General features: G+C 35.3%; 1 protein-coding gene across 1 annotated transcript in view; it reads left to right on the top strand.

Annotated features, from left to right (window-relative positions):
* LOC107564780 (fibroblast growth factor 14-like) overlaps positions 1–8,860 on the top strand; it is a 41,590-nt gene extending 32,730 nt beyond the window's left edge. Inside the window, exons 2-3 of the mRNA XM_016249937.1 lie at positions 7,289–7,487; positions 8,389–8,860. Coding sequence (XP_016105423.1) covers positions 7,289–7,487; positions 8,389–8,525 — 336 coding nt within the window. The 3' untranslated portion in view covers positions 8,526–8,860. The remainder of the gene's footprint in view (positions 1–7,288; positions 7,488–8,388) is intronic.
* The last annotated feature ends 8,950 nt before the right edge of the window (positions 8,861–17,810 follow it).

Here is a 17,810-nt window from a genome sequence, read left to right as displayed (position 1 = left end):
AACCCCTGATGTCACATGGATTATTTTACCAATCTCCTTGCTACTTTTCTGGATGCTGATCATGGTAGTACCCTTGCTGTCTATGGGAGGATCAGAGAGCTGTCAGAATGCATCAAAAATATCTTAATTTGTGTTCCGAAGATGAACAGAAGTCTTATGGGTTTGGAACGACATGAGGGTGAGTAATTAATGACAGAATTTTCATTTTTGGGTGAACTAACCCTTTAAACCCCATTGAAAATCTGTGGAATGACTTGAAGACTGCAGTTCACAACCGGTCACTATCAAATTTAACTGAACTTGAGCAGTTCTGCAAAGAAGAGTGAGCAAATACTGCAAAGTCGAGATGTGCAAAGTTAGTAGAGACATATCCCAACAGACTAAAGGCTGTAATTAAAGCAACAAAAGGGGCAGTCGTGGCCTAATGGATAGAGAGTCAGACTCGTAACCCGAAGGTTGCGGGTTCATGTCTCAGGTCTGGCAAGGATTGTAGGTGAGGGGAGTGAATAACCAGCGCTCTCTCCACCCTCAATACCACGACTGAGGTGAGACCCTTGAGCAAGGCACCAAACCCCCAAATGCTCCCTGGGCGCCGCAGCATTGGCTGCCCACTGCTTCGGGGGGGTGTTCACGGTGTGTGTGTTCACTACTGTGTGTGTGCACGTTGATGGGTTAAATGCAGAGCACAAATTCCGAGTATGGGACACCACACGTCATGTCACTTTCACAAAATACTGACACAATCTCTTTTCCAACACTGATTCTGGATTTTTTTTTTATGACATGTTGGTGTTATATCTTTCACTTGGATTTTATAAGTTGCACTGAGTAAACACAGCTGGATGAAACAAAAACTGTGTCTGTCTTCATTTAAGGCTGAAAAGCAACAAAATGTGATTATTTTAAAGGGGGATGATTCTTTTCTATACTCTCTGTACAGTGTTGTTGTGGGGTTTTATATAAATTTCACAGATTATAGTGAGTTTTAGAGAGTAGTCTACACAATAGTTAATTCCTGTCCTATCTTGGGCAACTTAGGCATCACTACTCAGAATTTTCTTCAATTCTTTTCATCAAGTATTTCAAGCTTGTTTGCCGTACCAGTGCGTTTGGATTCTGTGTTTGTTTGTCTTTCTGTCTTCTGTCTTCAGAAGAGGGACATATAGGCACTGGTTCTTCCATTGTCTCCACTTGTAAAACATGATAATAAGTGTGTTCTGTTGTCTAATTTTCATTGTTTACATCACCAAACTACACTACGCTACTAGTGTGGTCATTTCAACAAGGTGAAACACATTGAAGGAGGTTAACCAACACCATAATATTAAGCTATTATGAAAACAGTCTTCATCCCATGTGAAAGTACATCATTCAGCCGACTCTTCACAAAAACACAATGTATTTCTTAAAGGAATAGTTTAGCCAAAAAAGGAAAATTCTGTCATCATTTACTCTTACCCTCATGTCATTCCAAATCTGTATGACTTCCTTTCTCTGCACATAATAAACCATTCTTATGATAACCATTAACCACACTGAGACATTTCTCAAAATATCTTCTGTTACGTTCCACAGGGGGGAGAAAAAGTCATACAGGTTTGGACATTTGATTTTTGGGTGAACTATCCATTCAATGTGTAAAATGTTTTAAATCAGCACCAAGTTATGCTGAATTCAAATAAGCTGTACATACATAATCTTAATTAATTAAGGTTCCACAGTGTGTTGGCATTGTTATGTACACACTGTTCTGACAAGCTCTGTATAATGATAATAATGTTGCCTGCTGTATAATTGTGTGGATCTTTGATGCATCGTCTCCTGCATCACATGCACACAGTTGGAAATTGTTTCGGTAAGCATGACTGGACACCAGTAATAAGCCAAAGGCTTGGAGTGGATGAGCTGCAGACTTGAGGGAGCACATGTCAGGAAATGTATGTGTGTATGTGTGATGTGTGTTTTGCTGTGCCTTGTAGTTCTGGCAGGATTATAACTCATTTCAAGTATAGAGTGTTTCTGCTCCTGGCCCTCAGCACCATGGCGTTGACACTCACACTCCTTGATCCGAGCCCCAGGTCCCCACACACCCACACTGATGAAATAATTAGTCTAACTGCTGATCCCGAATGATTCTAGCTGACCTTAGATCACCTAGTCTACACGAACATGTACACACACACACACACACACACACACACACACACTTCTTTTTTTTTTCCTTTTCTTTTTTTCCTTTTCGTACACACTCGCTCTCTCTCTGTCTCCTCACACACACACACACACACTTGTAACCTTGTCCTCCCTGTTTAAAATGGACTTGATTGGTCCTCAATGAGTCAGCAGTCTTTTCCTCTTCTTCAAGTCAAAGAACTTAAAGGAATAGTTCACCCAAAAATGAACATTTGCTGAAAATTTACTCTCAGGCCATTCTAGATGTAGATGAGTTTGTCTTTTCATCAGAACATATCTGGATAAATTTAGCATTACATCACTTGCTCACCAATGGATACTCTGCAGTGAATGGGTGCCATCAGAATAAGAGTCCAAACAGCTGATAAAAGCATCACAATAATCTACAAGTAATCCACATGACTCCAGTCCATCAATTCACATCTTGTAAAGTGAAAAGCTGCTTATTTGTAATAAACAAATCCATTATTAAAATGTTAACTTCAAACCGTTCCTTCCAGATGTCCATAATATTGCTTTCTCCAGTGTAAAAGTCGTCTCATTTGAATCAGGAGAGAAATATGCACAGTTCAAGCACAGTTTACAAGCAAAAACAGTTCTAAACAAATATATAGGTGCATTTTGATGTAAGAGGACAACAGAGGATGGACTTTTTCACTGGAGGAAGTGTTATTATGGATTATAGACTGAAGCATTATGGCCAGAAGCAACGGTAAGTTAAAAACGTCTGACAGCACCCATTCAGTGCAGATGTAATGCTAAATTTCTCCAATGAAGAAACAAACTCATCTACATCTTTGATGGCCTGTGGGTGAGTCACTTGTCAGCAAGTTGTCATTATTGGGTGAACTGTCCCTTTAATGCCTTTGTGTAAGCGACCGCCAATAATGTGCTTACCGAGAAATGAGCAAAGGAGTTTGTCTTGAAGGGGCTTGTTGTGTTATTTTGTCTTGAAAATTCCCCAAACGCTCAGCTGGGTCTAGCCAAGGAGAGAGGCAGAGGACGAGTGCGCTGCTACAGCTGTTGTGGGGTCAGCAGTGCAGGGACGAGCAGGTGTTCTACCAAGGAAACCCACCTCTCGTGCTGACCTGGGGTCAGTCTGTTGTCAGTCTTGTAATGGCCTCCATGAGAACAGCAGTGCGCAGGGCTGTTCTTAGACCTGTGCTTGAGGAAGTTTCGTAAAGTGTCTCAAGTCTGGTTAAAGGAAGAAAACACGGCTGCTTGCTTTATTTTTAGTGCTGTCAAATAAAAGGTGTTACTGCTGATCTCTGAAATTACAATCTCATTAGATCTCATTACAACACAACAGCATGTTTTTGCTCTTTGAAATGAATTGCAATTAATTAGACTAATCATTATGCAGTGAAATACTGCAAGAAAACCTTCTGTTTATGTATCCCCTCTTTATTTGTTACTGAATCATTCGTTCAATTTTCTCATCTGACGTCTTTCTCATGCCCCCATCATTCTGCAAACTTGTCAATGCTCACTGGTGTGTTAAATCCGTTCTTAGTAAGCAGTTTTTGGATCGCTTCATACCTGTGCACACATCTATCCAGCAACATCAGTGTCTTATACCAGCTTTTTTAGAGGAAATTCTCATTGACGTCTTACATAAAATCAATTCACCCTTAATAGTTACAGATTTTGTAGCCACAGCAGTGAAAAGTTAATGTTAAAGCAAGCACTTTTCACTGTATGTGGGTCTTGAGTGTGTGTGTGTGTGTATGTGTGGTGCTCTGAAGAGGATTTTATGGTTCTGACTTGATTGCCACAGACTCAATCTTTCTTCTTACCCCTCTATTGTTTCCTCTCTCATCCATTTCTTAACTTTCTTCTTTTCCATCTTTCTTTACACTCAGGTTTCAAAATGAACACTCCATAAATGCCAAATTAGTGAGTAAAAATTGGCTATGGTGAATAAATGAATCAGCACTGTCACTACTCATGATCTGCAACATAATACATGGTTTAAATTGTTTCATTTGAATCGTGAGAATAATAGTCTGGCCCTTAATGATGTCAACTAAATAATAAGAGAAAAATATACTTTCTGAATAAAGTGAGTGCAAAATACAGTAAGGCCAGAAAGAAAGATAGAAAGAAAGATAGATAGATAGATAGATAGATAGATAGATAGATAGATAGATAGATAGATAGATAGATAGATAGATAGATAGATAGATAGATAGATAGATAGAAAGAAAGACACTATTAACTTACCCGTATGTTGTTTCGGCACTTATTTGGATCTGCATCATAATAAATGGTTGTACGTAATACATGAGAATACATAATCAATTGTTTGAATTAAATAATCTATGCTTTACAAAAAGCTTTACATTATTTTTAATAAAATAAAAAGAACAAATGTATGTTCATTCATCTGTTTGTTTGTTCATTCATTCATTCATTTTTAATTATTTATTTTAATTTAATTTTAAATCAACCGTTCTCATTCAGTATCTCATTCAGTATATTTTAATATTACTGAATTTTCTGAAATTTTCAGTAATCTGTCAATATTTACTCAACCCTTTGTTGTTTTAAACCCATATGCTGTTATAAACACAAAAGCAGGATTTTTTAAGTATCTTGATGTAGATTGTTTCTGTTCAACTATAGTTCATGTTCTCATCTGTAACGCTCCTTAAGGGACAACAAAAAGAGCAGTCCATATTATTTTCAAAGTCTGAAAAAGCATACTTTGTGTTCCACTGAAAAGCAAATGTGTGCAGATTTGGAATAATATGACTAAGTAAATAATGACGAGATACATATTTGTGAGCAAACTATCCCTTTAAATGTTAGTGGAAATGTTGTGCTTGTCTAAGAGGCTGATGAGGCAGCTCTCCTGTCAAAATGCCAGTCCTCCCTCCTGATTGCTAGGGGATTCAGAGGATTCAGCACACTCTCAAGCATCCAGCATCTTCTTTAACTTCATGCAACATAACATATCAAAAATCCTTCTGTAATAATCAGATTTCCCTAAATCGCACAATCCTAGATTAAAAAGGCAGGGGAGAGAGGGTAAAAAGAAAGTGAGAGAGACTGTGCTATGATGTGTAACACTTGTGTTTTTTTAAGCCAGTGAAAGAAAGTGGCTGAGCAGCAGTGAAGCAATGAGGAATGAAGACACTAAGTTATTCGGTGCACTCACTGAGCCTTGTGTGCTGCTCTGACACCTGCTGGAGGTTCAGAGCACTGCAAGATGGGAAAAACACAGCAGAGGTGGAATAAACTGCTAGAGGTCAACCTAATCCCTCTTCTCCTTTATGGAGAACAGATTTCCCTTCATGTTGAATAAGAAATGGTGGATGCCGCACACTGGTGGTGGATGAGGAGATACCCCCTGACAATGTAAAGCGCTTTGAGTGCCTAGAAAAGTGCTATATAAATGTAATGAATTATTATTATTATTATTATTATTATTAGGAAATAGCCATTTTTATGGTTTAATGCCACCTGATAAGGCTACACCGTAGATGATCTTAGTTTGCCCGCAAAGGGCCCAGGGTAACATTGCCTATGCAGGGGCTCCTAATTATTGTCAAATTGAGAGGAAGTCAGCAAGCATTACATGACTGTTTCTCAAGTGTTTTAGAAATTCCCTGCATCTAATTTTGTTGCACATAGGCACACACTCATACTCCATCATCTTCTGTCAGCTGGAAGCTCCAATTCAATTAAATTTGGCAATTAATTAATTGAAGTTGGCAGAGACTTGAGCTCTTTATAGTATAATGTCCAGTTCAAGCCTAGATGAAAGTAAAAAAGAAAAAAAAGTCTATTAAGAATTATTATAATCCTCCCATAAATGCAATAAAATTTTATTTTTGATTGTTGTATTTATATTAATTAATTTTTGTTATTATTTTAAGCTATAAGTTATTTTATATATATATATATATATATATATATATATATATATATATATATATATATATATATATATATATATATATATATATATATATATACGTATATAGTTAGTATTATATATAACTTAGTTATATATAAGTTAGTATAAGTTAGTATTTAAAATACTTCCTGTATTATAATAATATTTATATAATTATTATAATTAATGATGATGATGATGATGATCAAATTATTATTATTATTCATGAGATTTATTTATTTCATAGCACGCTTTAAGACAGGAGAAAATATCAAAACCATCAGGAAGATCAAAAGTGTAAATGACAATGATTTAATTTTTGCAAGTTGCAATTAAACCAGGTAAATTGTGAAAATGATTCTGTTTTATGAAGAAGACTTCATTTTAACTGAGCTCTTTACCATTAAAAGGTGCTTAATGTCAATTTCACGGACACCGAAAAAAATGTCCGTTACTAATTATTTTAATCTTCCCATAAATGCAAAAAGAAATATTATTCATTATTATATTAATGAATTTTATTCATAGTATTAAATAACTGCAAATAATATGCAATTAAACCAGGTAAATTATGAATCTGTTTTATGAAGAAGGCATAATTTTCCTTTGGTGACAGAGGGGAGAGTTTCAAAACAAATACATTATAGAGAAAGAGAGAGGGGAAGAGGAGTAAACCCCTTATTCAGCTGCTCTGCTCACCAGTCACACCAAGGATCCCAATCAATCCTGGAAATTGGTTTGTTCCCTGACAAGGTTACGAAATGACAGGCTGGTAGAAAGAGAAAGAAAGAGAGAGAGAGACCGATGGGATGGAAGGAGGGAAAGAATGAAAGAGAGATGTTGGTGTTTGCTTACTGACAGGCTGCTATCTCCAACGGGGGGATTCAGAGAGGCAGGGAGTTTGGCTGTGTTTGGGCTTGTGGCAGAGATTATACTGCAACATTTAACAGAACACATGTGCTCCATAAATATGTCATAAGAAAGTGTAGTGTAAATGGATTTCACTTTCTTCATTTACTGTTCTTCAGTATACACCACTACTGAAATTGAAATCTGAGGCCCATTTTCTTCCCGTCCCATGCATGCTGAACTCAGTGTACAGGTTACATATAAACATGCAATAACAGTCAGCACTTGCAGTCTGTTATTCTGGTTAACTCACTGTCTGTGTATTTGTGTGTATCTCTGTTACAGGAACATTTCACGCCAGAGTGCAAGTTTAAGGAGTGTGTGTTTGAGAACTATTATGTGACATACTCCTCGATCTTGTATCGTCAAACACAGTCGGGCCGGGCCTGGTACATTGGCATTAACCGGGATGGACAGGTCATGAAGGGAAATCGGGTCAAAAAGACTAAAGGAGCAGCCCATTTTCTGCCCAAGCTTATAGAGGGTATGTCTTTGTTTATAATAATAATAATAATAATTGATTTGTCATGTGTTGACAGTACATTGCAAAAGTTTGGTATGAGGAGTCTGGTGAGATTTTTGTTTTAATAGTTTTTTTAATTGTTATTATTATTATTTTTTTATGTTTGAAAGAAGTATATTATGCACACCAAAGCTGCATATATATTTTTAAAAAAATACAGTAAAAACTGTAATATTGAGGAAAAACTACTACAATGTAAAAATAACAGTTTTCTATTTTAAATTTGTTTTAAAATGTAATTTATTCCTATGACGGTAAAGTGTCACACAATTCTACAGAAATCACTCTAATATGCTGATGTGGTGCTTAAGAAAAATTTCCTCTTGTTATGTTGAAAGATTAATCATTAATATTTTTGTGGAATACATTTTGTTCAATATTCCTTGATGAATATAGAGTTTAAAATAATAGCATGTATTTGAAATTGAAACCTTTTGTAGCATTATACATGTCATTACTGTCACTTTTAATGAGCTTAATGCATCCTTGCTGAATAAAAGTATGAATTTCTTTAAAAAAATCTCACAGACCCAAAAATGGAGGTTCTGTCATCATTTAATAATGTTGTGCCAAACCAATATATGACTTTCTTTCTTCTGTGGAACATGAAGATATTAGTTAAGATGTTTCAAAAAATGTTGTCCATACAATGAAAGTCAATAGGGTCCAGTGTTGTTTTGGTAGAGGATGAGACAAAAAAAACTTTCATTGATTGTATGGACAAAAGAGCACAGAGACATTTTAAAAATGTCTTCTTTTGCATTCTGCAGATTCAGGTTTTGAATGAGGGTGAGTAAATGTGACAGAATTGTCTTTTTTGGGGGTGAACTGTGTCTTTAAGAGTTTTCTCCTGTCTCTCCAGTTGCCATGTACAGGGAACCATCACTACATGAAGTTGCTGAGCAAAGCCCGCCTAGAAAAACGGCCAAAACGTCAGACTCCCCCGTCCATAAAAACGGCAAGAAAGACCAAGTGCTTCCCGTCCCCACAGCCTCCTAGCGGCAGTAGAACAAACACTTTGTTTGCACGGACACACCATGAACGCCAACAGCGGCACAGGAGGTTTGGTACAAATAATGTTTGTAGTCCCTCCACCGACCCTCAGAACTTTGACATTTCCAACAATGCATCAGGGCTCAAAAGACCCTTGCCGACAGGTTTAATGCCCACTGCACTTTCTTTTGGTCTCTCCTGCTCCTTAATCAAAGGAATACTGAGCAATAATAAGCGCACTGGTCTGGGGTCAGAGTGTGACGGCGTCGCTTTTGTGAGAACAGCAACACCTAATAGAAAGGAGCATTGTCTTCCTCTCCTTTTTTAGTATTTCAAGAAGAAACACTTTTTCTTGTGAAGCAATTTGTGCTTGACATTTAAAGCCTCCATTTCCTTTGTTCAAGCATTCATAGATTCCACGAAAATCTTTTCTTTTCTTTTTTTCTTTTTTTTACAGAGATCCCCGTCATCTCTAAGCCTTGTTTGTAAGCTCCTCTCCCTTCTCTACCTCTTCTGCACTTTGATTAACTTGAGACACAGAGGCCATTTTCCACTTCACAACACAGGAAAAGCCCCATACACTCTTCCGGGGCCCATTAAGGATGCCGCCACATGCACACACACATACACAAACTAAATAACTAAATAAATAAAACTTACCCTCCTCCTAGAATGAGGATGTTTAGAGTCATTCAACCTTAGGCATTGCAAACCTTTTCTGTTCATCGGCTCCTGCGCTGATGAGTCTGCGGAGGCTGGACATGTGAGTGAGTGTGTGTGTGTGTGTGTGTGTGTGTGTGCGGTGAACAGTAATACAATATCATTTGTAAGATGACTCATAACAGAGGGAGTAGGGTGGCATTATTGTTTCTTTTTGTTATGATAAGTCATTGCTTTTCTCATTGCAATATGCCCAGAGAGCAATATCGGTACAGCCTGCATTCTTTCTTCTCTCTTTTTAGCATGTGTGTTGCTTTAGAGCAGGGTTTCTCAAAGTAGATATGCTGACTACTGAGGTTGCAAGTTTCCTAAAGTTCATGTCCCTACATTCAATTTTATTTAATTACATTTGCCTGAGAGCAAAGGCACTTTACCCAACCAAATGAAACAACACAAGTGCTGAAAAGGTCCAATTCTGCTTTATTTTCTTTTGGTAAAATTGGGGAATTGGACCCAAAAGGAATCATTTTGGGAACCCTTGCACTGAGAGTCCAAACAGACCTGTAACTTCTGACCTCCAGCTTTATTTGAGGTGTTGAGAATATCAGTATGTAAATGGAAATGTGTTTTAAGTGCTTCAAGGTTCCTGGTGACACATCGCACTTCTGACTTTGCAGTTATGTTTCTGATAATATTTTCATGCATATCACCTACATTATGGAAATATGATTTAGTAATACACTACCGCTCAAACTTTTGGGGCTGGTAAGATTTTTTTTATGTTCTTGAATGTCTCTTCCACTCACCAATGCAATTATTTGATGAAGTATACAGTATAGTGTACAGTAATATGCTACAATTAAAAAAAAACTATTTTAATACATTTTCAAACATAAATTATTCCTGTAATTGCTGCCATTACTCCGGTCTTCATTGTCACATGATCCTTTCAGAAATAATTCTAATATGTTCATTTGGTGTACAAAAACAAACAAACAAACCATTATAAACATTATTGTCAATGCTGAAAAAAGCTGTGCTGCTTAATATTTTGCTGCTTAATCTCATGCTACATTTTTTCAGGAGTCTTTGATTAATGGAAAATTCTAAAGAATAGTATTTTTATAGTAGTATTTTTTAGTATTTAGTACTACATTTTTTAATAGTATTTTGTTTTTGTAACAGTATAAAGGTCTTTATTGTTTAATGCTTCCTTGCTGAATAAAAGTTTTAATTTCTTTTAAAATATATATCTGACTGACCCCAAACTTTTAAATGGTAATGTATATAATATATATATATAATATAATTTTGGAGGTAGAAAATCTTCCTGATTTAAATGCATAATTATTAGGGTCCCTTGTAGAGAGTATTTTAGCTGGCTTTTTTAGTCTAATGTTTTTTGGCTCTAGTATTAGTTATATCAGAGCACATTCCCTGATTATATCTTCACTGTGATTTCAAGTGCAAAGCTTAAACAAAGTGCAAAAAAAATCAAACTTTTCTCCTGCTGAGTTGAATAATTTCTCATACCGTGCACCTGGTGTTGAGGAAATTATGTCTGTGATAATTATAGATTCAGTCCCCTGCAGCAATGCATTATTGGGAGAAACAAAGTTATTAAGACCAAAGTGGAAATAACTAAAGAAATTTTTGACTTTTGGAATATTTACTAAATTCTTCCACATTTATATCAGGATGACAATCTTTCCCATGATTACAGTTTCCCTACTGCAAATCACAGCAGCACCTGCAGGTATTTCACAATCCCCCATTACAGAAGTTGGTGTTTGTGGATAACGTCCCGAGCAGATTGTTTTTCAGAAGGACTGAATCAAAATGCTCTGCATCTCATAGCTTCTGGGTACACATCAATACGACTACATCTTGATTTTTCTTCATAAACTATCATTTGTTTTGTAGATTTGCAAGCAGTAATGTTCTTCTCAGACTACAGCATTTCTTAAGTCTTGCGTTGTCCACGGCTCATTTAAGTTTAAGCTTCAATATTATCTGAAGGGCTAATACTTAACGTTATGCAGGTCCATGTAATGCCGTAATCACAGACAAGAAAAACATTGACAGAGGCACTATAAGGCAATATAGTTCTGAATTATCAACTGGATGCCACACTGAAACAAAATCCAGCAGGCCAGACTGCAAAGGTTAAATAATGATAAAGGCAATGTCGTATGAAGTCACAATTGTGCTTTGATTAGCATCCCATGGTTTATTCATTCAGTTTAATAACAATTAGACCATGAAATTGATAGTTACTTTAAAATGTCTCACTTTTTCTAGCCTTTCTAACTTTTAAATGTCATGATAAGACTTGTGCTAACTTACTGACTCAAAAAAGGCTCTTGTATTTGAAAGGGCTTTCTAATCCAATACATGAGTATAAAAGGAGATATTACTACTGCTCTTTACTTCAAATATGTCTAATTGACACTTAACTTATGATTATAACATAAGGTTTGCTTTGGGTCAGTTTGAGCTGATTGTGAATTTGTTTACAACATAATGTTAGAAAAAAGAAAAGAAAATTAGTCCTTTTCTTTGCTTTGATTTATTTGGCATGCACATAAGGGCCAGATCGGGTGGTTTAACAATTATTTTAATGAAACCACTCTCTGTGCGCAGCTAAATGCTTCTCTCTCAATTTCGCTGCTATTTTTCAGTCATAAACTCAGAGGCCAGAAGATGAAAGCTAAGGGCTAATGCTTTTCAGAACAGCCAAGCTATTAAAACACTGTGCGTGTATACAAAGATAGAGAAGACCTTGTAAACTGCAATTTTCTAAATTTGCTAAACTGACATTTTTGTGCATCATATTAATTTGTTTCTTCATGTTTCTTTTTTTACTTTGTATGTCCTGGTCATGATGTCAAGTGTTTGTGTTGGCCATCACTTTTCCATATGTCTTTCACTGCGTTCTATAGTGAATCTGTCTGTTCATTTGAATTTGCGTGTTCACCAGTCGCTCTAGAATCATACAGGTACTTCAGCTGATGAGTATTTGGAGCTCAGGGTCATAAAGACATTAAATAGTGTTATGTTGGGTTATGGGATAGAGTTAGTCTGTGCAGTAATAATTAGCTTTTAACAGACAATTAGCAGACTGATCTTTCTCTACACTGATATATTGGCTGGCAACTTACAGTGTTTATGTTACACATTTTACACATTAAATGTATTACTAAAGCAATAATATTAACAATGCAATTACAAAGCTATCTGCAAATGATAGTATGCATTGGTCATTGGTGCTTAAGTAAACGATTTAATGTAACATCCACACTGTGATGCCCCCCACCTCTCCCCAATAAAAGGGAGTCATCCATGTTCCATCTTCACTCCCTTTTATTGACCCATTGTCGATAAATGCTTTAAAAACAGATGTTACTTTTCTCTCCAGCTTATTTCAAATTGATTAAACAATACAGACTTATTGGTTTTGTTCGGACAAGCCGCAAAAATCTGCTTTGTTCTGTTGTTTATTAGTTTTTGTTTTGTTTCTGACTCAAATTTAGTCTGAATAGCAAAAACATAAACAAACCTAAAAAGCCATGTGGTTTGAAATGAGACACCTGTCTGGAGCTGTGAATTTAGAATTATTTTCACTTACTCTTTACTTTTATAGCAAACCGTGTGACATTTACATTGTGGTGAATATTGAATGAGTCTGCATTTTTTGACACGCTATATATTTGCATAAAAAGCTGCTTATGTTCTCTCATGTGCCTCGTGAGTTGAGCGCTGTGGCGTAATGTCATGATAAACGTGAGCTGAGGCTAAATTCTCAGTTTCTATCCTCCTTCCACAATGACAGTGACTCGGTTGTTGTTAATTCTCTTAGCATCATGCTGACACTTATCATCACTATACCAACCAATGTAAATTCACTGGATATTCACCACACTCTGAACAAACGAATCCGATTTCATAATTTCCAAATTCTTAAAAGTCTTAAAAATCAGATTTGAAAACCGAATTAGATTTGTGTGCAGTGTGAACAAAGCCACTATCATTTTTGTGAGCTGCTATTATGAACTGTTTTTGTATGTGTGTGTCTGTCTACATTTTTAGGTAGTATCTAAGCTTTTAAGTTTAAAACAACTAAGTTTGCATTTTTGCTGTTAGTGGTGTTTTAAAATCAGATTTATAGAAGGTTGTTTCCACCACTGAATAAAAATAAAAAAGGTAAGTGCAACTTTTAACCTCGCAATTCAAACTTTTTTCTCAGAATTACAAGATTTTCTCGCAATTGCAAGTTATAATATCAGAATTGCATGATATAGTCACAATTCTGAGAAAAAAGTCAGAATTTCGATTTATAGAAGGTTGTTTCCACCACTGAATAAAAATAAAAAAGGTAAGTGCAACTTTTAACCTGACAATTCTGATTTCTGACAGTTTACATCTCGCAATTCAAACTTTTTTCTCAGAATTACAAGATTTTCTCGCAATTGCAAGTTATAATATCAGAATTGCATGATATAGTCACAATTCTGAGAAAAAAGTCAGAATTTAAAAAAATAAAGTCAGAATTGCAAGAAAAAAGTCAGAATTATAATATTTGTTAGAATTATAATATCCCGCAATTCTGACTTTATGTTTGTGTCTCTCAATTCTGACATTATAGCTTGCAATTGCAAGTATATATCACACAATTCTGAGAAAAGTCAGAAGTGCCAGATGGAAACTCGCAGTTGCAAGGAAAAAAGTCAGAATTGTGAGATAAAAAGTTACAATTACCTTTTTTATTTTTTATTCAGTGGTGGATATGGGCTTCAATGCATTGTATTGTTTTGTTTTATTTTTCAGAGTGATGTGGTTTGCTGTGGTTTGTGTCATATATACATATTCAATGTTATGATATGTTGCTATCTGGGCTTTTAAAAAACAATCAGACTTTAGCTCAATAGCATTAGCACCGGCAGTGCAAGTAAACAACACCATTTTTCCAGACATTAAGGATAAAAAGTTACAATTACCTTTTTTATTTTTTATTCAGTGGTGGATATGGGCTTCAATGCATTGTATTGTTTTGTTTTATTTTTCAGAGTGATGTGGTTTGCTGTGGTTTGTGTCATATATACATATTCGATGTTATGATATGTTGCTATCTGGGCTTTTAAAAAACAATCAGACTTTAGCTCAATAGCATTAGCACCGGCAGTGCAAGTAAACAACACCATTTTTCCAGACATTAAGTACATACATACCTGTTTAGTGTAATTTGCTGCTTGTATTAGGAGGATTCTGAAGGGTCAATCGCTGTAAATTGAGAGCAGAAACATTTTCAAGATGTGTGTTGTGATTATTTTGCATAAGAGAATTGTTAAGCTGCAGAGCCCCTTATTTACTGATCATCAGTGTCTGTAATTGTTTCTTGTGTGTGTGTGTGTGTGTATGTGTGTGTGTGTATGCGTGACTTTGAGGAATAGCCCCAACCTGGTATCTGCAATGCAGCAGAAAAGACAAAAACTCAACCTTCCTCCCATGTTTCAACCAAAGTCTCATCCCCCAAGATAGATACATCTCTTAACCCTCACAACAGCACTGTGTATATGTACCACGCTCCCCCTCAGCTGAATGTCATTGCCTCTGTAAGTGTGTGTGTGTGACCACGAGAGAGAGAGAGAGAATCTCTGCTGCATTTTAAACGCACAGACAATGCATACACAGCAGTGGGGTATTAGTCTCTCAGCAGATGTGTGTTGAGAGGATGACTTTTAAAAATCTGAGTTCCTCAGCTTCATCCCAGCTTTAGGATAGTCACAATGTTCTCCCATGCTCCTTAGGAGGTAACCTTAAGTTTTAGAGTTTAACTGCTGTTTATGTGGCTGTATAGAGATGATGTTTGTGCAGAATGTGTCTCCCCTGGGTCAATTTATGTGAAACAATCTGAAATGCAGTCACAAATGCAGTTTTTGTTTTGTTTATTTGTTTTTAATAAATATGATTTTGAATTGAATATTAAATATTTGAATAAAGTTTATAATAATTATACAAGTGTAATTGTTATTATAATTATCAGTAATTCTTTTGAATGGCCCAAGTTTAAATAGAAATCACTCCAGTCTCTCCTTGTTTCATCTCTTTAGAGGTTTGTTGTCATATTCATATGACACTTTTAAACATATGGAACAATTCATCACTTTTACTGTAAAACTCAATAGAATCACTCAAACTTTGGCTTCCCCATCTCACAGGATGAAGACATCTTTTTTTTTATTAAAGTAGTATTATTACTTTCAATTGGATATTAAATATATTAATAATAATAATAGTAATTGTTATTATTATTATTATTATCATGTGAATGTCCAACATTTAAGTAGCAGGTGACTGTTGTTCTATGTCTTCAGATACAACACTTTTTTTGAACCATGAATTAATTTTAACTTAATTTTTTTTAACCAGTTTTTATATTCTAAACTGTAAAACTCAACAGAATCACTTACATTTTGGCTTCCCCATCTCACAGGATATAAGACATAAACCTTTTATTTATTTATATATATATAAAAATATACATAAATTATAAATATATAAAATGTATGTATATTTTACATTTAAAATGTGTGTGTGTGTGTGTATATATATATATATATATATATATAAATTGCAATTTATATATTTATATTTACCAATATAAATATAAAATATTCATTTTTGGAAAAACAGCATGGAAACCTTAAATATTGATTTTGATAAAATAAGTGTATGTATACTAAATATATAAATATAATACTAAAATAATAATATACTATATTATGAATAATAATAATAATATACTATAAATAAATTGCAGTTCATTGCTATATATTGTAATATCGGTCAATATAAATACAATATTTTTTTTGTTAATAATTTTGAAAAACAGCATGAATACATGGCTTTATTATTTTGAGCTAGAATGTTTTTTATTTGGAGGGTTTTTTTGTACTGTATTCTACTATATATATATATATATATATAATTGAATGGCCAAAGTTTAAATAGACGTGATTCTCTCTTTGTTCCATCTCTTCAGATGTTTGTGGTCATAATCATGTGACACTTTTTAAACATGAACCAATGTAACTGTTTTTACTGTCTAAAATGTCTGTTTGTGGCTTCAGTTTTTGTGTCCCTTGAAACAAAAGTTCATACGTCTGTTGTTGGTAATTGATTTGCTTATTTGGAATAAATTGGTGAAATAGTGTTGATATGAGTTGCCATTCAACCTTGTGGGGCAAACAGTCACAGTCTAGCTTACTTGTATCAAAAAACAACTGGTGACCAAGAGCAATAGGCCAGAACTCTTGGCCTGTGTCATGAACATTGATCCCTGCTCTACCAGACGACAGAGGTCATGATCTTTTATCCTCAATGGACACTGGTTGGAATCTACTGCAGCAAAACTGACTGCTGGTTTGTAGCTGTCGACGTAACACACAAAATGTCCACACTAAACTGTGTGCATAGTAAAATGCCCACCTCATATCAGTACAGGCAGGCAATTTGCTTATGGACAATGAGAATCTGCTTTATATCGAAGGAATACCATAATTTTTGTAAATTCTGCATGGATTATCCAAGTTATTGTAATGAAGTCTTCCAAAAGAAAGGAAACTAAACCATATGACTTTTTTCTTGTCTTCCAAACCAAGACAAAGCAAAGGTCTTCCAGTCAAAGCCACGATGACACTATTTTTAATTTTTATAGCTACAGAAACCAATAACCACCAGGACAGACTCAACAGAATCGCTCAAACTTTGTCTTCCCCATCTTACAGAATGAGAAGACATAAAACTGGACCACTTGGACGGAAATGGCACATCTGTGGGTTTTTTTGCAGTGTTGGAAGGAACAACCCAATACAGTCATGCATGAACCAATATTTACTGGACACATTGAAAATTAAAATGAAAAAAAAATGATGAGGAGGATTATTCCTGTTTAGTATTTATTATTAACACTGTTACTCTTAATACTCTGTTCTGCATACACTGTCAGCCCTGCATTTGCAATAGAATCTATATCTATTTCTATAAGTCTATGGGAGACATATTATTGAACATTATTGAATAAAACTAATATATTTGTATGATTGTAAAACCAAAGTGTCATTTGTTTTATTTTCTGCTGGTGAGTCTGTTAACGCTCTGTGACAAAATCCATTCACATGTATCATTCAGTGTCCTTATTTAAAGTGAAGCATTTAATTGGTGCTCAGGTAAGTGCCAGAGTTTGCCATCTTAATAGTATTTTACAGGTGAGCCAGCATTAGTTATGCATTAAGTTGACTTCTATAATGATTAAATTGGCAGAGGACCAAACAGTGAATGTGGTGGGCCAGCGGCATTACTTAAGTACAGCACGGCTCGACAGCAATGCTCAAGTGAGGATGAACAGGAGACAAGTGGCACGTGTTCCAAGTGTCGCTTTGTTCACTTTGTTCCCACGCAAAAGCAGGCTTCGCTAAAGAGCCATTTTCATCTTTTATCCCTCTAACTGTGTAGGAAAAACTTCAGCAATCCCCTGATCTCTGATTTCAAAAGGCCCATCAACTCTAGAGCAGCAGAATAAATCTCATCCTTTAATCTAATTGGTGGGATAAAGCTGCATAATTCATTTTA

The sequence above is a fragment of the Sinocyclocheilus grahami genome, unplaced genomic scaffold, assembly GCF_001515645.1.
Source record: "Sinocyclocheilus grahami isolate Dianchi unplaced genomic scaffold, SAMN03320097.WGS_v1.1 scaffold961.1, whole genome shotgun sequence".
Classification (NCBI taxonomy): domain Eukaryota; kingdom Metazoa; phylum Chordata; class Actinopteri; order Cypriniformes; family Cyprinidae; genus Sinocyclocheilus; species Sinocyclocheilus grahami.
The sequence above is the reverse complement of the archived record's forward strand: the minus strand, read 5'-3'. Positions and strand labels throughout refer to the sequence as shown.